The 22,815-nt window shown below is 40.0% G+C and overlaps 1 protein-coding gene across 1 annotated transcript; it reads left to right on the top strand.

Moving 5' to 3' along the window:
* The first annotated feature begins 3,034 nt into the window (after nucleotides 1-3,034).
* LOC139717062 (uncharacterized) lies at nucleotides 3,035-21,619 on the top strand. The gene is made up of 9 exons (XM_071628571.1): nucleotides 3,035-3,162; nucleotides 9,453-9,560; nucleotides 11,002-11,074; nucleotides 12,289-12,475; nucleotides 14,461-14,510; nucleotides 15,235-15,332; nucleotides 16,603-16,688; nucleotides 18,314-18,553; nucleotides 21,600-21,619. The coding sequence occupies exons 1-9, from the start codon at nucleotides 3,035-3,037 to the stop codon at nucleotides 21,617-21,619; spliced, it is 990 nt and encodes a 329-aa protein (XP_071484672.1).
* Nucleotides 21,620-22,815: the final 1,196 nt, after the last annotated feature.

The raw sequence follows: 22,815 nt of genomic DNA, 5'->3' as shown, positions 1-22,815 counted from the left end.
TATATATATATATGTATATATATATATATATATATATATATATATACAGTCAAACCTGCCTTAGCGGCCACCTCTCTATAGCGGCCACCTGTCTATAGCGGCCACTGAAAAATCCCCCCAGAGAAAAGCCGTGTTAAAGACCCTGTGTATAGCGGCCACCTGTCTAACGCGGCCAGCGGCCACAAATTTTGTTTTCCGCGGTAGATTTTAACCTGTCTATAGCGGCCAAAAACCCGATGCAGCCATAGCCGAGCCGATAATTCAGGGTGTTTTTTCTGCTTTTTAGCCGTGCCAGTCATTTCTGGGCAACGTTCAGTGATCGCCACCGTTGCATTCATCACTTATTCAGTCACAATAATGCACTAGTGTTAAGCTTTCTTCATGACTGTGCACCGGCATTGTTCTATGCATGATCACACATACATGTACATGTATATGTATACAACGATGATACATGTACATGTAGGCAATGCAAACAAAGTTGGATTACCTGTCTATAGCGGCCACCTGTCTATAACGGCCACTTTTCCCGTATCCCTTGGGTGGCCGCTATAGACAGGTTTGACTGTATATATACATATATTGATTGAGTACCAGGTAGTCTACATGTTGGTGCAGCAATATCATGATATTGAAAGTAAAACAGAAACCAATTTCATGTTGATCACCAACAATTTATTTACAGCACACAAATATTTGAGCGATTCGCTCTTTCTCAAGTGTTTTTGCAAATCGCTCAAAAATTGGTGTGGTGAAATAAATTGTCGGTGATTAGCATGAACTCGATTTCTGTTTTATTTCATGTACCCGTATACAGATATACAGTGTATACATGCCTATAGGCATATTGCTTCCTATACCAATATGTGCAATAGTGGTAACTACATTGTACTACACACTACTAATGATAATGATAACAGCAGGAATATAGATAATTAAGGTGATGTTGTCTTCCGAATTTCTAATATGTTGAACGAGTGTCAGATGGAGAAGATGTATTACATGATCATATCCACAAATCTTTGATTTTTACAACTGGACTGACTGGAAATTTAATTTGACCTGTTTAATGGGAGAAAAATCAAAAGCACGAACACACATCTTCTTACAATGTCATTGGAGGGGGGAAAATGCAAGACATAGGGGTGGGAGGGGTATCAGAAAAATGGCAGGACACAGACAAGGACAGGCGCGCGTCTTAGATTATTTTATACCAAAGCAGATCACGTCTCCGAAGTCAAATAGATCTATCCGAAAGGGGGAAAAAACACCTGTTTCAATACAGACAACTTTCAGAGAAGAGTGTGAAATAAAGAACATAAATGAGTACATGAATCTGTGGTCAACGCTGGATTGAGAAGTACCAGTTTGACAGTTTACAAGTTCAAGTAAATATCAAGGGCTATAGCGGCTGTCATACTGTCCGATCAGTGAGTTGACCGCACCGTACTCGCGAGGAGCTGCGGAGGTACCGCTAAGCAACATGGCGGCGTGTGCACTGAGGCGTCACATCCGGGGTGCGCGGTGGCGACACCGAGCTCAGCGGGTTGTGAATGGGTATGATTCTTCTATGTGTAAGAGTTCTGTGGGTTAAGATCAGAGGTTTTTCTTTGCTCGTGCAAAGTAAAAACTACTGATCAGAGGTTTCCAACTCTGCACGAGCAAAGAAAAACCTCTGATCAGTAGTTTTAACTCTGCACGCACAGCTCGAAACCTCTGATCAGTAGTTTTAACTCTGCACGCACAGCTATAGAAACCCGACTGATCAGTAGTTTTAACTCTGCACGCACAGCTCGAAACCACTGATCAGTAGTTTTAAACCTCTGATCAGTAGTTTCATGCCGCACGCCCAGCTCAAAACCACTGATCAGTAAATTTAACTGCACGTGCAGCTCGAAACCACTGATCAGTAGTTTTAATTCTGCACGCACAGCTCGAAACCACTGATCAGTAGATTTAAACCTTTGATCAATAGTTTTAGCTCTGCACGCACAGCCCAAACCCCCTGATCAGTAGTTTTAACTCTGCACGCACAGCTCGAAACCACTGATCAGAGGTTTCAATTAAGCAGGGCGGACACAAAATGCTCATTGTCAAATGTCTCGCCAACAGTGTTAAGTTTTCTTTTTGAATACTCTACCAAGGGAGGTGTCTTCTACCTCCCTGTTCGTATTACATTATGATTATTGTACAATATCTTGGTTGGCCATCGGCGAAATAACCTGTCCACCACTGAAAAGTGTCCCACTGTCTCGAACACTGACAATTCTTTGCACGTGCTGGGTAGCAACTACTGAACATTGGTTTCGAGCTGTGCGTGCAGAGTTAAAACTACTGATCAGGGGTTTTTGGGCTGTGCGTGCAGAGTTAAAACTACTGATCAGTTGTTTCGAGCTGTGCGTGCAGAGTTAAAACTACTGATCAGAGGTTTAAAACTACTGATCAGTGGTTTCGAGCTGCGCGTGCAGAGTTAAAACTACTGATCAGGGGTTTTGGGCTGTGCGTGCAGAGTTAAAACTACTGATCAGTTGTTTCGAGCTGTGCGTGCAGAGTTAAAACTACTGATCAGAGGTTTGAAACTACTGATTAGTGGTTTTGAGCTGCGCGTGCAGAGTTGAAACTACTAATCAGAAGTTTTTCTTTGCTCGTGCAGAGTTGGAAACCTCTGATCAGTAGTTTTTACTTTGCACGAGCAAAGAAAAACCTCTGATCAGTGGTTTAAAACCCCCGATCAGTGGTTTCCCCGACTTTTGCAACATATGGCGTTCCATACTAGTACGATCTTTGTTGTATTGGTGTGTGCGCCTGTAAGCTGCGTGCACACAGTACTACTGTAGTACACTGCAACAAAAACACGTGGGCGCAGCATAGCATGCATAGTAAACATACTACAGCCACCACGTACCACCACAACCGCTGTAGCATTCCCGTTGTTCCGATCCGACCGTTATGTGACGTTGTGTTGATCGTTAAATTCAGCTGCTGGTAGCAACCTCGATACACATCCAGTTAAAGAACACACATATCAGTTAATATGTCCAAACAAGCTATTTTCCCTTGGAAGGATCGTGATGAGTTTTGCCAAATATTTGACGCGCTCTTTTCTGACGATGCATCAAGACAAAAACAAGCTCTTGAAAGGATACAAGTGTGGGTTGCGCGGTGAGTGAGCGGTGTATACCGTACCCTCCGTAGTGTGTTACCACGGTACTGTACTAGATCTAGACCTAGTTACTGCTAGTTCTATGACTATGGTGCTTCTCATCAAAGCCTGTTCAGCAACTGGATGAGGGTTTGTGGTGTGGTGCTTCAGACTGTACTCTGTGCCTGTGGGAGTAGTGTTTAGTATACAAATGATGCACAAGATAGAGTGCGTTAGTGGGGATGTAGCACACTCGAGGGTATTTATAATTGTGAAACATGCTCGAGGCGAAGCCGAGTGCATGTTGCACTAAGGTTACATTGTGAATACCCGAGAGTGAGCTGCATCTCCACTAGCACTAACGCCACGAAATAATCCTGTGCATCATTTGTTTTATAAAATGGGTCGAAAACTAACAGCATTTTTCATGTACCTTTGTGGGTCAATACCAGTCAGCTACATGTACAACATAGCACTCGCTCAAGTCAAAAAGTCAAGATGTCCGAAGATGTTCATCCCAAACATTTACGCACGTCGCACTTGGAAATCCTGCACATATGTACTGTACGTATAAGAGTATACGTACACCACATATAATGCACAAGAAAGGCCGGCCGGCAGCCCGAACTAGAAGTTGTTTACAGGATTGACAGCACGTATAGTAGCGCGCGACGCACTTGTAACAACTGATTGAGTGCGCACTGCAGTGCTAGTGTAAACATTGTGACGTCAGGCCGTGCATGTTAGTGAGAAATTAATGCACGCACACGTGACTCATTACAGCGCTTCCAATTGGCTACATTCTTGAACCCATTTTATAACAATTTGGTTAACATGTTAGGCCTAAACCTGACCAGGCCAGACGCTGTGCTATTATTCCGCCTCCGGCGGCTCTGACACGCACCAATATGACGCAAAACCGGTATTCTGTAATTTCCCCACCACCAGTAACGATAGTATACAGTGACTGGGCTGTGTATAGAACCTCTACAGTGGAAACTCGATATAACGAGATGGTCGGGACCGAGTCGTTTTCCTCGTTATAGCCGATATCTCGTTATATCAGTAGGCATAAAAGAAAGCACAACATAATGACATTAATTTGCACATGTGGGACTACCCCTCATCTTTCAATCAATACTGATAACTTGGTAATGTGTGTGAGGTAATTACTCACCTTTATGGGTAAGAAGATGTTTTTTGGCCAATGAAATCCGATATCAAGAATGTTTTTCTTATTAACTGTAGATGTTTGAATTTGTAAATCTATATAGCTTGCGATTTTGTGTGAATGAAGATCGTCTGTGGATTGGTATGTGGTTATGGTATGGGTGTGTGTTGTGTGTGGAAAGCTTGAATAATAATGGTCTGCACAATGCTGTGTGTGTATACATGTGTGTGTGAAGATGGGGAATTCCCTATGTAGAAAGCCAATCACCGCATCAGATTGCCTCACACTTGCTAAACGTCATGATGATGTCGATCATGTATACGGCCGTCTGGCCCACCACATTTTCTGCATGTGATATCAGTGCGCGCACACACACACATACACATACCACATGCGGTGCTAGCAAGCTGTAGAGTGAACTGAAGAAAATATGTGTGTACAAGACAGTTTTTGGTGCATCGAGCTTTACAATCTCGGAACATGATAGCACAGACGAAGTAAGCTTTACCCGAAGACATTTTGCTTCACCTTGCTATAACAGGTTTGATTGGCTATGTTTTTCTTTGTTTGGAAATCACAAAATTTATCTTGTTATAGCAGTTATTTCGTTATAGCTGATCTCGCTATAAGAGTAACATTTTACATAGACTTGTGTGGAAGGAAGTTTGGGACCGGGAAAATTTCCTCGTAATAACCGATATCTCGTTATAGCAGTGTTCGTTATACCGAGTTTCCCCTGTATTACTGTTTAGTTCAGAGTGTAATAGCCTAATCCATGTCCAGTAACTGCGACAATCGCCACCGCGCGGTCTCCGGGCTAGCCTAATCCTAGCCACGGGGCGCTCCTCAACACAGTTTACTGTGTGGGAGCATTGCATTGAGGCTAGATCTAGTCGCAGTTAGCCTAATCAGTTAAATGAAATTATGTTAGAGCAGTTAGATGAAATTATGTACGTACATGTATGTATTTTATATGTAAGTGCACGTATGTATATGTATGTATGTATGTAAAACAAAAAAAGTACGTAAGAAGTATATTATGATTATTTGCACCTCACCAGAAGCCCAGAATGTCTGCCTTGATTTTATGTTACAATGGTTTCGGAATTGCAGTGTGTTATATTTTGTTTTTGGTTTCATTGATTCAACCGGAAAAGGAGACATTCACATTTTACAGACATCATCCAAGTCTTGGCCGGTATTGGAGTGGCCTAGGCTTGCACGCGCGCATGCGCAAGCTGAGAAGCCTGTTCAGATCGACGAACCGGGCTGGCCAGAAAATATACAAAAACGACCAATGATGGGTGATGACAGTCGATGTTTATAGAATCTCCACAATTGCGGCAATAATGCAGCAGAATAATTAACCCCGGCGCAGGGCGCTGTAACATAGTAACACGTATTGGGGTTGCTGCTGCGGTTACAGAATAATATGAATTTGTGTTAAATGATGATAATGATAATAAAAAAGATAATTGTATGAATTTCAGTAGGCATTAGGCGTAAATATCCTTAAATGAATGATACACACGCCTTAAATCTAAAATAACAACAACAACAATCCCAATTCTTTTGGGTTGTAATTTATACAATGACAATGTAGCTCCAGCCGCCACAAATAAGTGAAATGACTTTGTAATATTTAGGACCTGACAATAACATTGTTACTGTTAAAAGTTTTAGGTGTACTTTACAGCACTTGGCTCACAGAAAGCTGTCTGTTAATCAGAGACAGATAGAAAATCTGTCCGGAGGAGTTTAGACGTAAATATGATAATTGTTAGAGTCGAGTTTCCGCTTAACCTGTTCAGTGTTACCCCTGGCCCCGGCCCCGGGGCGCTCCTTGTACACAGTATACCAAGGTCTCCAGTTGCCAAGGTCAAGGAGGTTCAAGAGATGGAGTAACAACAGTCTTATTCCCTTTGATCCCAGGTATACCAGGCATACCCGGTATGTGCTAAACTGAAGCTGCCCCACAGACGGGAAGACAATGAATTGGTTCATGTGTCATTGCATCAATGACAAGTCACTCTCAGAGGAAGATATATGTCTTTATGATGGTAATTACTTTTCGCTGTCCCTTCTCATAAAACATGAGTGGTACGCATACATTACAGGTACAGACATGTGGAAGTGTGAATAAAAATTGTGCAAAAATTGATGAAATAAAAATCAAAATTAAAGCAAGTAGCCCTTGATTCTTCAGGGTTCCATGAATAGACCACTCTTACAAATAAATATTCACTGAAATTCATGAATAAAGAGTGGCATGTATCAAGTGCGAAATTCAAACTATGCAACTATCTTCACACGTGTTCCAAAGAGCACAACAGTGGACCACGTTGCCGGACCCCCGAAATCATTGTCAAGACCCTCCCGGGTCAACTCGCATAAGCAGTTCAATGGGTAAGTAACGGATAAGTAAAGTTGCATAGCAATACATAGGTCTATAGACCAGAGCTACCAAGTCTCACGCATTCTGCGTGAGACTCAAGCGTTTAGGGTCCGTCTCACGATCTCACGCATGGCGCCCATTATTCTCACGCATTGGGTGATGTCTGCAACTTTGGCCTATAATAATGAGCATAGCTCAAAGGATTAAGATAGTTACAATTGAAGGTATATATTTCCCTTTTGTCTTTCAAAATAAGTGAAAAATATAGTCACTTAATAAGTATGCACCTGATCGCACCATTAAGAGCTAAAAATTGAAAAAGCTTCCTAACGGGCCGTGGGAGGGGAGAAAACCCCTCCCCACACCCTCACTCGTGCTCACATTCGCGCGCCGAGATGCCGAGTCATGCATCTCACTCATAAAAATTTTTTGAACTTGGCATCCCTGATAGACTCGTTTCATTCCAAGTTTCGAAGTCACTAGCCGGTTTATCTGCATTGAATCTGTACAGCGTATACACTTATAGGCATGATGGTAGCCGTTTCTGAGATAACTTTAGCGTTTACCCGATATTTATATTTTGCATGCCACCCATGCCAGAATTTGCTGTATCACCAGGGTTCAATCGCAACGTGTTGTGAATGCGTTGAATCTCTCGCACAGCGTGGAGTTCATGGAGTACCGCGCTCTCGTAGTGCGTGTACTATGTACACTGTATACAGTTTCGCCTGTGCGTAGCACGCGCACTAATACATTCACATAGGCAGAACGAGCGCACGGCGCGGTACGTCGCGAATGTGGAAGCACGGACATATGGGGTCGAACAATGAGTACAGGCGGTCGAACCATGGTTACAGCGCAAGCGTTTGGATCATGCACGTTATTTTGCTTCCGCTGCTTATGATGTGGAACATTGGGTCACTTGCTTTACTTGACTTTACATGACTTTACACTAATCTAACATATATATGAATAAAAGAATAACTTTTAGATTATACCATATATCAGTTTCATTTGTCGGAAGTGATCGGAAAGATGTTAGAATCGGCTTTCCAGTGAAAATACAGTTTTAGATAGTTTCACGACATGCACAGCTCAGATTTACCATAAAAATGGATATTTTTGCGGGACTAATTTTTCGCGCTCATCAGAGTAAGAAAAGTGTCGAGTGTTTTTTAATTCCGCGGAATCAAGACATCGACTACTGGAACATATGGCAAGCAAAAATATTCATGTGCTATTATTTTTGCGCTAGTTTTGGGTTGCACGAAATGCGCATAAATTTAAACACCATGAAAACTTCCACTTTTACAGTACACTTTTGCACATATTTCTGGACGGATTTATCTTTGTTTGATATGCTTTATCATTAAGTGCATCATCATTTCATTTAATAAATAAACGAGTAAAATATATCCGCTGACGTTATGTTAGCCTTCAAAAAGAATCTTTAGATTGCTCAGAAAGATGGCTGCATCGAACCCTGATCATCAAAGGCACAAATGCACGTGTGGAATTCTTTTGTGCATCAATAGAAAGCTGACTGCTGTTTAAATAATTACAGCCAGTTGGAACTCCATCTTTTAAACCTCCTTGGTTATACTGTATTCGCATTCAGCGTTCGGGCTGTGTTTTGCAGTTAGTCTCCACGGAACATATCCCCGACGCGACGACAAGATCAGACCAATCTTTCGGCTTGGTCAGACATTGACCGAAAGATCGGTCTGTATCTGGTCATCGGGGATATGTTCCGCGGAGACTGCGTCTGGCTTCATGTCTATGGAGGCGAGCGATAACATCAAAAAAATAAAAGACTCCTCCAGACAGACAGCTCTTTCTGTCTACTCTAACACAGACAGTGCTACCAGGTACCAAATTGTATTTGTTTGTTTGTTTAAATGGTGAGCGTCTGATTGTCGCTTCAATTGTGATATCATGTGTGTTGTGTGTATGGTCAACTCTCATCAATCTCACACTCGAGCTCAGCAAAGTATACTCGTGCAAAGTGCGTCAATATCAAATCACTTTCTTCCCTTCCAAATACAGTTAACTAGTCTGAAAGTTAGTTTGCAAGTACTAAATAAGTCTCCGCCCAAAAAAAAAATGAGTTGCATGCGTCGTGTTGTTCACATGTACAATGTACAATGTACAGCTGTAGGTGGCACAAGCGATTGCCCTACATACGGCCGTGCGAGCTCACCTCTTGCATGGCCAAACGGAAGGCAATCGGTTGTGCAACGTACATGTTAACAACGCATGCAATTCATATTGGATGTTGGGTGGCCAGCTGGGCCCTGTTTTATGAAGAGTTAAAATTGATTATATAGTTGATTTTAACTGCAAGTCTATGGCAGCTTGTGTGGTAAAGAAATTTAAAATCGATTTTATCTTTTGATAAAACGGGGCCCAGGTCAGCAATTTCAGGTGGACCAGCACAATTTTTAGGTGGCCAATGGCACCAGGACCACTGCGGTCAAGCCCTGTAATTATAAAATAACAAAAATATCTTTGTATGCACATTGTGTTTTGTGCACAAATGTATATTATTAATATGTACCAGTTGTATGTGGTTGTATTGTAGTAGCAACTAACATGGAATGTACTCATTTTTTTTTTTTTACAATTTTGTTGTTGTTGTATGGTAACAGGTTTTAAAATAATAATAAAAAAAAAAATGCTATGGTTCATTTGTAGCATGTAGTTACCCTTGTTGTTTTCTCTTTTTTTTTTCTTTTTTAATTCAGGAATAACAAGCTGCCCATAGCAATCGAAAGCACCAGAGATCTTGTGGATGCACGGCTGGCAGGCCGTCCCGAAACTGTTCGGTCAGAAAGCACACTAGCCATCATCAGGTAATGTTATTATTGGATGCAGACTCTTCTCAACATTTCATGACTTCACATTCTGTGATATATTCTACGCAGTGTTGTATAAACAACACATTGATTATATTCTTCTTCATCTTCTGCATCTTCTTCTACATCCTCTGATTATGATAATCGATTGATAGTACTAACACAACGCTGCACACTGGCACTGGTCCAACATTCCCAGACCAATAAAAATCACTGTCATGCCAGCAATTTTTCAGGGATTGCTAGATTTACAGGTCCAACATGACAGGTAAAATTTTAAAAAATTACATTGTCAGGGTCAGTTGAAAAAAAAAAGGTACAGGATCATTAAATTTAAGGTTTGAACCAGTAGGGAACTTGATGCACAGTGCTAGCAGAGATTCAAATTCCAAGCATCTTGTAAACAGTCCAGTTTTGACTGTGATAAATGTGATGATTTAATTACAATGTGGTGATGGCCGTTTCACAGACCCCCCACTTGATGTTGAAATTTGCCAACATTTACAAACAGATCCATCTCTGTGAATTTGTTTGCATATGTACAGTTATGTGCACCAATATGTTTTCAGGTATTATAGAATGGGTAGCGAGAATCCTGCGATCTGATTGGTCGAGAGCTATGTGTTGATTTTTACTGGCCGCACGCTACGTACGCTGAGTCACAGTGGTAAACATGTTATCGCGCACTTGTAGCAAGAGTACGCGTACTTGTAACAAAGGTTTGCGCACTAAGCAAGCGTTCGCGCACTCAGGTTGGCCATGCGTCCAGTAAATACTGATGCATGGCTGGCCGTGCGTCGAGTAAAAACTGATGCATGCTCGTTTACGGCAAGCCAAAAGGAAATGCATCCAGTAATTTTGTCATCGGGTAACACGATAGAAAAATGGGTTTTTGACAAGAAAATTACCCATTCTATAAATCAGATGACGCACATGTCTTTTCGTGCGTCAGTCGGAATATAGTGTGCATGCGGTAACTATGGAATTTAGCCTAAACCCACTCGGCTTCGCCTCGTGGGTCAAGCATTCCATAGTTACCTTATGCACACAATTCCGACTGACGCACTCAGACCTGTGCGTCATTTGTATACTGTATATGCCAAATATTTTGAGAGGCTTTTATTTTTGCGAATTTCACAAGTCAGTTTCTATTCTCAAATTTGAAAACCTGCAACAATATTAACTCTGTTCTCAATATGAATGTGACGTGCCGTCATGCATTTCTCTGTTCAGTGATGTTCAATCACGAAATTAACCACTGGCAAAATTGTCAGAAAGACCTGATCGTGTTTTGCAAAATATTAGACATGCTAATTATGTAGGGTATACAGTAGATCCTCACCCTCTCTTTACAGAGAAGAAGAGATTTGTCCTGTTTGTTTGTGTGTTTGCTGATATGTGCCTCTATTCATCATCATTTGATGTCTTTATTTCATAGGATGGTGAACATCCATACAGAACCACTGCAGAAGGGTCTAAAATCATTAAAAGTACATGAGCTGGCAGAAGAGGTAAGTATAATACGCAGTCGCCGCCTTTAAGTCTGAACCCAGATAGACTGGATCGCCGTTTGAATATAACAGAACAGTAGCAACTTTTCCAAACCACATCGCTATTATGCCCTCACTTAGATGAGAATCCTTTTAACTGGACACTTTTTTTCCCTACCAGATATTTGTGTAGCTATGAACTTTGTATGATATATATCTTTTATGTAAGTACAAGTTTTCAATAAATGGACATGACAAAATTCATCCATGAGAATTAAAGTGCACCCTATAGTCTACGAGCTGAAATTTTCGCGTACAGATATTTTCGCGAATTGCTGCTTGGAGGACATTTTCGCATGTTGTTAATTTCGCGGTTGCAAGGGTCTAACTGAACTTACTTAAACTCTTACAGGCATTTTTGTTTTCGCGTGTTGTTATTTTTCGCATATTGTTATTGTCGCGGTTCAAAGGCGATTCGCGAAATTCGCGAAAATAAAACCACCGCGAAAATTTCAGCTCGTACAGTAACAGTCATGGAAATGATCGTGTGAAATGAAATTCAGCAGGAGCTTTGGATGTATCGAGAGCAATGCATCATGTTTACATGAAGTTCACTAGCACACCTTGCATTGTACTTACAGCCTGCTGTATGACAGCATGTTACCCCAAAGTCTGGACAGTTGAGCAAATTTTGGAACAACTTCCAGAATTATGATGCATTCAAGATTAATTTTAATATGTGTATTATGACTGTTTAGTTTCTGGAATCAGTCATTGTTTGCTTGTTTTTATGGTTGATGAAATACAGTCAACCTAGCCTACACGTAAGTCAACCTCACACAAGAAGAAATATTGGCCAAGTTGAAGCAAACTTCTACTGAGGATGGATGTAAACATGCTATAGTGTATTTGTATGTTAAAGGCATAATTTACAATTTGCAGAAGAAACAAAAGCCAAGCATGAGTGCTTAGTTCTTAGCATTAATCACTTTTCAAAAAGGATTGGATGGCCTAATTTTAACAGGATGTATATCATTTTAAATCTTGGAGATAACACTTTGTAGAAAAGAGGAAATTCATTTTGGCCTACTATTTCTGGGTTTTGAGCTGGGTGGTGACAAAAAGCACTATACCAGATGGCATAAAACCTATTCGTATTGTTTCAAAACTGTGAATGTCCAGGAGTAAATTAAATAGAGTATTCTATCTAATTGTACACTATGCTGTGATTTCAGATCGAGATTCCAAAATGGGTCGTGGATATCCGCCATGAGGGTACTCACAACAGAAAACCTGATGCCGCGCGAGTGGAAGGGGCGGTGCGATTTTGCTTAAACTGGCTTAAGGAAAAATTCTGGCTTCCACAAATGGAGGCAATGGAGAATAGCTACACTGAAGGTGACCTGGACAATAACACCAAGAGTGAGTATGAGGGATCCTACATTTAATAGGTATTTGTGGATTTGCTGTTAGCTCACCTCTACCACAGGCTGAGGTGCATCATCTAACGTGCTTTGTCCGTCTTCCATAGACTTGTTAGCATTTTTAGTTTCTTCTTGAAAACCCCATGGCAAATTTTCACCAAACTTTGTTGGTATCATCCCGTTAGTATACTAATGATGCACAGGATAGAGTGTGTTAGTGAAGGTGCGGCGCGCTCGAGAGTATTGACAATGGTGCGACATGCACGAGGCGCAGCCTCTCGAGCGCGCCGCACCTTCACTAACGCCACGAAATAATCCTGTGCATCATTTGTTTTATAAAATGGGTCGAAAACTAACAGCATTATTCACGTACCTTTGTGGGTCAATACCAGTCAGCTACATGTAGCACTCGCTCAAAAGTCAAGATGTCCGAAGATGTTCGTCCCAAACATTTACGCACGTCGCACTCGGAAATCCCGCACATAAGTACTGTACGTACGTATAAGAGTATACGTACGCCACGTACTGTTATGCACAAGAAAGGCCGCCGGCTGTTGTGGCAGCCCGCAGCCCGAACTAGAAGTTGTTTACAGGATTGACAGCGCGTATAGTAGCGCGTGACGCACTTGTAACAACTGATTGAGTGCGCACTGCTAGTGTAAAACATTGTGACGTACGTCAGGCCAGGGAGGTGGAAGAGAGACTCTTCTTAGTGCATACCTGAAGAAAATAATGCACGCACACGTGACTCATTTCACCGCTTCCAATTGGCTACATTCTTGAACCCATTTTATAATAGGTTATAGAATATATAATTGTACGAATGAGCACCATGGCCTAATGGACACCCAGAAGCACAATGCCCCAAGGGGTGGGATTTGAGCCAAAGTCCCCAAATTAGGAAATCTCCACAAAGCCTATTCTCAATGGCCAGAAGTGATGGAGGTAAGTTAGTGTTATAAAGTTGGTAAATTCGTGACTGTGATATCGCCAGTACAAATGTATGATACAATGTAGAAATGGACACCATGCCCCCCATTTCATTTGGAAATTGTCCAGTGAGTTTTCATAAGCTTTCCCTAGCCAAGAGCTATTGTGAGTTATATTCCACATACTAAGAATCTTGCTATAGGATTGGTCAAGAGTTGATCACGTGATAAAGCATAGTTGTGCCCATCACATCACCTGAGAAGAAAAGTTTGTTACACTCTGTGATGATAGTCATTTTGTTTCGCTGATCTCTTAGTCCACACAGTCCTAACGCATGATATAACTTACAATTTTGAGTAGTCGCAAAATAAATGCGTTGCACTGTGGTCTATCATTTGACCTTGGTCAAGTGATAGACCACAGTGGAACGCACTTTTATTTCGGTGCCATGCGCAGGGCGTGGAGCAAATTTGTTGTTTTGTCATCTACGCACATACGTCTAAAGTAAACTACATAGCCTAAGCCCTGAGGATACCTAAAGACAGCTGAAACGGTTTCACATGTGGAATAAAATTGGAATATATAGGACCCTAGATGTGGAATATAAAGCAAATAATCAACTTTTAGTTTCAGACAATGAGACAAACTATCACTTCCTCGGCGATCTGAATATATACGCTATCTTTCCTCAGCTGCGCTTCGGAAAGATAGCTACATCAAGATCGCCTCAGAAGTGGTAATTTGTCCCATCACCTTCACCAACGTTGATTATTTGCTTACCGGTACTATTGTGATCACATTTTGTGTAGTACATACAAACTTGTACATATATTACATTGTGGATACCTTTTTGACATTTGAAGATACATTGGGCCCTGAAGGAGGGGCTTGCAACTAAAGTCAGTGACATACAATTGTGGGGCATCAAAGACATCATCTTGGAGCAAGGATGAGCATCGAGCCCTCACACCTACCCACCCCCTCAAAAAAAAAAAGGGCAATAGTTAACAGCTTGAATTTGTATGTCTTTTTCCCACCTTTTGACATCCACAGAGAAAATCATGGACACGGTGAAAAGTTACTGTGAGGCAAAATATTCAACGGTAGGTACACTGTAGCATTTTTCACAAAACATTTATAAACTTTTTTGTTTTTGCCTTATTGTAATTTTGCTCTGTGTTTATGCACCTCGACCACTTTAAGGTGGATTTGGTGCAATCATTATCTAGTAGTATTTCTGTTTTGCCTAAGTTATACTTATGTTGAGAAGACAGTAATTAGCATGTGATGTTGATGTACTGTATGACTTGCAAGGGCGGATCCAGGAATTTCGTAAAGAGGGGGTGCCTTTACAAAATACAAAAATTAAAGGGGAGTGCATGCACCCCTCCCCATTCTTTTCTTGCTATTTCTTTTGTTTTTAAAAAAATAAAGAGGGGTGCCCCCGATGCGTTCCCCCCTGGATCTGACACTGACTTGTATGTTTTGGTTTTTGTGTGACAAACATGGCAGTTGGATGAATGTGTACAACTGATGATTATGGGATGATTTGACCACATTTTTTATTTTAATATTTTTGCTTTGCTCTTTCTGAAATACGATTTATAAGTTAATTCTTAACTGATTCTTGTTCTTCAACGTTAGATTGTCTGTGCCTTTGCTGGAGTGTAGTGTGCTCTCTTCAAAGACTTACTCAGAATCCATGATGCCTAGAGAATGTCTTTAATCTCCAAACTTGAAATGTAATTTCTTTCACAGAGTCTTTGAGGAGTTTCTTCTAATGATTTACTCGCCTCCCCTTCTGTTTGCACTTTGTTCATATACCAGGTGCCAAATGGAGAGCACATGGAGACTGCTACTGAGCCTGAGAAGCCGGAGCAAGTCTTTCAACAGCTGAAGAAGAAACTCAGGCAAACTGCTGCCATGTAAGATTGTTATGTTTAACAATCAGGTTTTCTTGATGTGTGAGGTTATAAAGAGTAAGATCATATATGTGACCGTGCATCACAAAACCAACAAAAAGTCGTGTGCATTGATTTTGTTTGAGGAATGAAAATAGGTAAAATGAGTCAACCCAGCCAGTCTTGAGTTTTGTATATTTTCTGAAAGAGCAAGTCTTCTTCTACATTATACTTAAGTCTGCTCTTTCAGAATCTGCTCAAAACTAAAAATCCATGTCTGGCGACTTTTTGTTGGTTTTGTGATGCAGGTTCACGTATGAAAGGTTCAGAGAAAAGACGTAAGAATATCAAATACCGGTAATTATGATATGGTCTTTTTTTACCAAGGGTAGCTAGCCTCTTCAGTGTTGCCACTACTCTACCAGAGGACTTTTCCATTTAACATAGCATTGGCAGGTACCAATTTATACACCTCGGTTGATCACAGAGGGACATGATAGGTAAAAGTATCTTGTCCAAAGATGTAGGCACTTGAACACATTGAAGGGATTTGAACTTGACCTCAGACTGAAAATCAAAAAGTCGTATTCACTCTGCCGCAGTGCGCCCTGTAAGACATAGGAAATGACATACAATTTTGTGGGTACAGCAGATCATGCTCATCACTTGGGATGATGTGTTGTACACAGAAGACTTTATCTATGGGTGCATTGAGCGCTCTCCTAAAGCATACCGTACCGTACCGTACTGTACCGTACCTTACCCGCACCAGAGGAACGCTCGAATGCTCCTACAAGTGTACCATACTGTACTGTACTGAGCCAAAAGTGGGCCACTTCCCGATGTGCTCCAAAAGTGTACCAAAAGTTCGCTGTAAAGCATGCGCATATCATGCGCATATGTCACAATGCAAGAACATTATTCTCTCTGTTTGGGACAGCTGTAAGTAGTTCAAGCGCCAGGTGGATGACATTCTTCCTACAAAAATGTGTGACATTTTCTAAAAATAACTCGTGAGGTACGCTTTCTCAACAGAGCGATGGAACGCTCCCAAACTGGCATGGTACGGTACGGTACGCTTTAGTTCAGTTCTCTTTGGTTCGCTTTAGAGCGCTCAAATGTACGCTTTGTGTGTTTTCTCTTTCCCCTTCCACTAGTAATATGCATTTCATTTTTTCACTATCACCAGATACCTACAAAGTTCAACATTTTGGCAGTTTATTTTGATTGCTTTGATTGAGTAGAATGACACTCGTGTATGAACCTTTTTCTGCCAACATTTACCTTTCTACAGGGAATATCTTGCCTACCTTCTGGTGTCCTCGTATGGCTATCTCATACCAAACACGGAACAAAGACAGAAGCTTGGAGTGGTTGATAGTATGTATCAATTATTGATGAGGGTGCTTTTGACTATCCTTTGAGCTGTGCAGTGGAACTATATTTTCCTCTGTACATGCACAGTGTACATTTGGCTGGATGTGTTAAGTTTCCTGGAGGCATTATGTTCCGGGTTGTCCATCCATCCATCCATCCATCCGTCCATCCATCCCTACACATTGTGTACGTCTTTCTGTCTGTAATCTATTTTGTGGACAGGGCAACTTACGGAGCGCCATTTGAGTTGACATAGCTGTGCCTATCAACTTTTGTGTGCACATGCACAAGGTCGTATGTCTAAGAAAAAGAGAGTAATTATTTTCCTCTGTATCTCTGCAATGTCTGAAGGTTTTTCCATGAAACTGAGTGTTTGGATTTTACGTGTATTACAAGATAAAGATTCTGTAGGAAAAAAATTTTAGCCTTGGAGTCAAAGGTAAGAGGTCAAGTGAAAATGTTAATTTTTTTCCCCCTCCATATCTCTGAATTGGCTCAAGGTGTCTACAGGAAACTTATTATTATTATGCATGTACCACCAGAGAGTGGTTTTTGTTGGAATTTGGGGTCACATGGTCTAAGATCAAGGATAAAAAGTCAGGTTAAAATGCTGAAATTCTACTATTCAATGCTGAAATTACAACTATGTTCTCCATACCTAGGAGATTATTCAGTGCATACCCTTAATTAAACTAGGTATGTACATTCATTAATGCACAATGATACTGTTGGGAAAGATATGGGCCATTTGATGAAAGGTCAAATATAAATATTTAAAAATATCACATTTCTTCCTGTATTTTGAAAATTGCTCAAAGAATTGTGAAAATTTGATATTGCCAGTTGGTGACTATTTGAAGTAGTGGGCCAGGGGTCAAAGGGCAAGGGACAAAGGTCGAGTGAAAATGCCCAAATTCGTAACTACTTGCTCTGTAAAACAATTCAGCCATCCGAATGGAACCTGGTTCAAGGATGTTTACAAACACTCAACACATTTGAGGTTATGCCAAACTTTCAAATATGTCATTTCAATTTTTTTGCCAATCTTGTGAAACCATTTTCTCAGATTGTCAAGATGCACTATAGACCTATTGGGAGAACCATGTGATATGGCAGAAACAGTACCCATTGCCATAGTAACATTTCTAATTAGTTGTTTAGTTGTTTTTTTATGATAAATTATGTTGATATTTAGTACATTTGTGAACAGTCTTTGTTACAATTTGACAAAATGCATCATAAATGACTTTCTCAGACCTGAAAAGGCAAGAAAATAAGATCTCACAACTCACCATCTCATCTTCTCTGGCCCCAGGAGGTCGATTAGACAGGATCTCATACTGTAAAAGCTGTTATTTTCACAAACTTTGCAAAACACTGTTAGACCATGGATTTAACAATATGCAAAAATATTGCAAACAGATATTAGTGCTCTTGCGACAACCTCAGCGTCAAATTGCGAAAACAACATCTCTCAAATATATTTGTACATTGAAATGACAGCTTTTACAGTATCTTGTCTCGTCGTTATGTGCACTTATTAGGTTCCAGAACTGTCAGTCATATATATACGCAATGTATGTGGCCCTCCGTGAAGGAGCTTTGTCAATCTAACATTGCTTTCACAGATAACTTCAGTGGTGAAAAGGGTATTCCTGGCCCAGTCCTAGCTGTGTGGACACCCGTGCTCCATTACCTGTGCAACACCATCAACTTGGACTTTGTTCCTGTGCTGGTGAACAGCATTGTGGAGAAGCTCAACACCTTAGCCAAGCGCCAAGGACCTGAATCTGAGGATGCCATGTTCATCAGCTATCTGAAAGGCTGGGCTAAGGAGCTAATCAAAAGAGAGCAGAGCCCAGCTGAAGGTATGTCAGAAAACAAACCAAGACCCTGTTGGACAAAAAGTAAAGGGAAACGAGATATGAAACTCGTCACTGAAGACGAGTTGGTGATACGCTGGGTTGATATTAGATACCGGTCATCCGTGGTCGACAACGAAAAGAATGTGAATATGAAACGTTATCTGAAAAGAGTTAAACAATAATAAAAAACAAAAGTGTCCTGCGAACATCGATCCCTCAAATGCGTGCATGCAAAACTGTTGCTTTAACCACTCGGCCACGGAACATCCACGGAAATGGTAAGACGACAAAAAACAATGTGCAGATATAACAGGGGGAAAAGTAAATGCCCACTCAACAAACATGGCCGCGTGAACATGTATTGTATTGCTAGACAGAAATGCGGCCTTGTAAGGACTGATGGCGGTTAGCCATTTCTGGCAACTGGGGAAAAATACGTCCTGTAAACATAACATGTAAAATCAACTGATTTTGATACCTTGCCTTTAATCACAATTTGCAGTGTGATGACGTCATTAAATGACAAAACAATGACATGGACTTGACAGACAATTGTTTAAAGTACAACTTATTCATCGTACATCGTCATTATATACTATGATAAGTTTGACAAACACAGCCTGCAAAATTTTGCAGCAGTCTATAAGCAATGTGGTCTCCAACACAAAACAAAGGGATATTGTGTGTGTGTGTGTGTGTGTGTGTGTGTGCGTATAGGTGCGTTTACATGAAAACGTGATTTCTACATGGACGAAGGTGTAATAAAAAGGTGTAAAAAAAAAGTAAAAGATATAAGTATTTTGTTTCGTGCTCTTGTGGGGTTCGAACCCGCTTGTGTGCACCTCACGTCTCTGAGACGTCGCCTTTAACCTCTCAGCCATGCGTCTCGACGAGAAAATATGAGGAACGTAAGCTTGTATGTCAAAGATGAATCAGGAATCGTTTCGTCCACATTCCATTCTCATTTTCAGTTTTAAAGGGATAGTACAGTATTGGTTGAGATGAGAATTTGGGCTTTTAAATTTTTGCAAGATACCAGAAAACACTTATGATATAGCACAGAGCATACCATTTTAAGAGCATTTCAAAGTTTATTTGATGAAAATCGGGTTTGTAATAACTGAAACATCCAAAAACAAAGTAAAACAAAGCGATCGTTACAAAGTGTGGGTCCCACACTTTATTAGAATCGCTCTTTTTTGGATATCTCAGCCATTTCAAAACCAATTTTTATCAAATAAACATTGAATTTCTCGCTCTTTCATATTTCGAATGAGATTTCTTATTATCTCACCTAAAAATGTTAAAAACCTGAAATTAGGTCTCAACCAGTACTGTACAGTCCCTTTAAGCTGCAAAATTGTCAACCTGATGAGGAGATTTGAGAAAATAAAATGCATAATTACTGCAGCTGATTGTCTCAGCTACAACATACTTAAGTTTCAGAGGAAATGGAGCAAATTCAGCCGAGGTAAAGGTGCTTAAACATTGTCAAGTCAATGCATGGTTTAAAAAAAAAATCACCTCCCATAGACATAACACGTAAACATGTCAGATTTTGAGTCTTTACCTTTAATCACAATTTAAAGTATGATGACGTCATCAAATTTCAGAACCATGACATGGACTCGAAAGGCAAATGTTCAAAGTACAACATAGCTGAATTTGGGATAATATTGAGCTAAAACAACAGAGATACGAGCAAATGAATGTCAGAAACAGTACCTTAAAAAAATTGATTCCACTTTTTTGATATTAGATGACGATATGATGACGTCATAAGGAATTAATGGAAATATGGATACTTGAAATGTTATTTACAATTCATATGCTTTTGTAATATGCAATAAAAACACGATTTAAAGAGCTATGGTGAAATAAACAAAGACATGTTTTTTCACTATATTTGCACATAGACGCGCACGCGGAATTTCAACTTTGACGCCAGTGCATTCCTTTGTTATAGGTCAAAATCGTTCGGAAATCTTTCGGAATTCATTTTGAGCATTTTAAAATTTTATACGCGCGCGTCATGGTGTCCTGGGTAATTAGCATACAAAAGGGAGATCAAGCGTGACCTGAACTTTATGTTCACCGAAAAAGATACAGAAATGACATTTCGTTATGATGTTATGTTCGATCACGTGACATTGTCCGAAAATCACAAAATGGTGCCCAGATGACGTCAGAGATATGTTATTGTCATGAAAATGTTATTGTGGCTAGATATTGTCATGAGATATGTTGACTGAAAATTTCATGTAATTCCGTCATGTTGAGATATAGACGACAGAAAGAAAGAAAGAAGAATAAAAAAAATAAAGGAAGATTTTAGCAAACACAATAGGTGATACGCTGATAGCGTATCACCTAATTAACCTCAAATATACATGTGGATTGAGTGAATGCAGCAATATTAGTAGAACACATCAGTGAAAATTTGTGGAAAATCAGACAATCCATTCAAAAGATATGAATTTTTGAAATTTCGTGACGAGACTGCTGGATCAGAAGACTACTGCAGATCATGACATCACATATGTACTACGATATGAATAAAGTATAAAGCAAATTCCACAAAATATCATTTCATATGAAAAGTACACATTCCCTAGACTTGTTACTGACATATGTCAAGGGTAATATTTTCCCCCTGCTTTCTGAAAGAGGTAAGTCTAGTGCTCTTTCATTATGCTAGAAAAGTGAAAAATGTTTAATTTTTGTTAATATTTTCTTTATATGGTAGTCCATATGTGATGTCATGGTCCATAGTAGTCTCCTGATCCAGCGGTCTCATCACCTAAACTTCAAAAATTCATAATTTTGAAACGGATTGTCCGATTTTCCTCAAACTTCCACCGATGTATTCTACTAATATTGCTCCATTCAGTCAATCAACATGTATTTTGTGGGTTAATTCCCCTTTAATATCAACCATGAGTCAGAAAATCAAACGTAAGTCTTTAATAAGTTTTCAATTCTGATTAGCTGATACCTGACTTATGCTGGACTTTCAGACATATGGTTGATTGCATCTGTTGTGCAACAGCGTCCTGGTATCACCAGTGAACCCTAAAATTGGTACTGCTGGTACTGCTTTGTTTAAAGAATGATCGTGCAAGATCTTCCATGTGAAGTGTGTATCACATAAATCACTTTGTATTTTTTCCCCATTGGTAGTTGAATAGCATAATAGACAAATCAGGGGACTTTACCACCATTGCATTTTATCTAATTTAGGGTACTTGCAAAGGTAATGGCTTAATGCCCTGTTTAGTTACTCTGGGCTAAAATTGTAGTAAAAGATGAATCGTCCTTTATTGCAAGCATAACATGTTTGCATGATGTGAAGAATAGATTCACTATCTACAATCAAGGAAGGAAACAAATACATAGGCAATATTTTGAATGGTCAGTAACTTTACTGTTTGGAGGTTGGTAGTAACACTCATTTGCAATTTGTCTTACAGGGTACTCTCAAACAAATGTTCTTTTATATACCGCAGTGGGGCATTATGCAGTCAGTCTGTATGCTCCATTCATGTTCATGGTTTGATGTGAAATTTAGCTTTATTACAATAAAGATAAAAATGTAATGCAGCCTGGAAACTCCACAGGTGTTCAAAGAATATTTTAAATTCTTTTTTTTTTCCTACTGCATCTACAAATTCCTGGAGCTAAAAATTCATAGAAATGCCACAGGGGGAAAAAAAAAGATGTGTTCAGAGATCATGCAAATGAGAGCTGTTACCATGTATATAGCTTGCAAAATTGCAACCACTCATCATGTGAACTCACAGGATTTGTTTTTTATGCTCCTCTTTGGTGTTCGATGGAGGCATTTTGCTTGTAGGTTTGTTTATTGTGTGATTTTTTTTTTGTATTCACAATTCTTTATCTTCCTCCTTTACATCTATAGAAAACGACGGTCCAGAGAAAAGAGGAGAGAAATTCAGAAGGGGGAAACGCCTGTGGAAGACTGCATTTAAGAGCTGTCTTCAACATCCCCATGAGCAGACAGAGGATATTTTGAAAAGGTAATATGAGCTACTCACAGGTAAATCAAGCAGATTTTGTGGTATGTTGCAAATAGTTTAGCAATCTTGTCAAGCAAGTATTTTGTTCTTTTTTTCCAAAGGTTAATATCATATTCTAAATCACAAAATGGAGATGTTAGTGTTATGCAACACTCTGTGCATCAAAATACATTTTGCTCCAATATACCTGATTGTAGGCCTTGAAAACTTGTATCAGTAAAAAGGTAA

Source organism: Diadema antillarum, unplaced genomic scaffold (genome assembly GCF_040938485.1).
Source record: "Diadema antillarum isolate AM-2024a unplaced genomic scaffold, OU_Dant_1.0 scf00000071, whole genome shotgun sequence".
In the NCBI taxonomy this organism is placed as follows: domain Eukaryota; kingdom Metazoa; phylum Echinodermata; class Echinoidea; order Diadematoida; family Diadematidae; genus Diadema; species Diadema antillarum.
The sequence above is the reverse complement of the archived record's forward strand: the minus strand, read 5'-3'. Positions and strand labels throughout refer to the sequence as shown.

Coding starts and splice junctions, on each gene's coding strand:
- LOC139717062 (XM_071628571.1), top strand. CDS start 3,035: ATGTCCAAACAAGCTATTTTCCCTTGGAAGGATCGTGATGAGTTTTGC. Junction 12,476..14,460: donor CCTGGACAATAACACCAAGA/GTGAGTATGAGG, acceptor TGACATCCACAG/AGAAAATCATGGACACGGTG. Junction 14,511..15,234: donor GTGAGGCAAAATATTCAACG/GTAGGTACACTG, acceptor TTCATATACCAG/GTGCCAAATGGAGAGCACAT.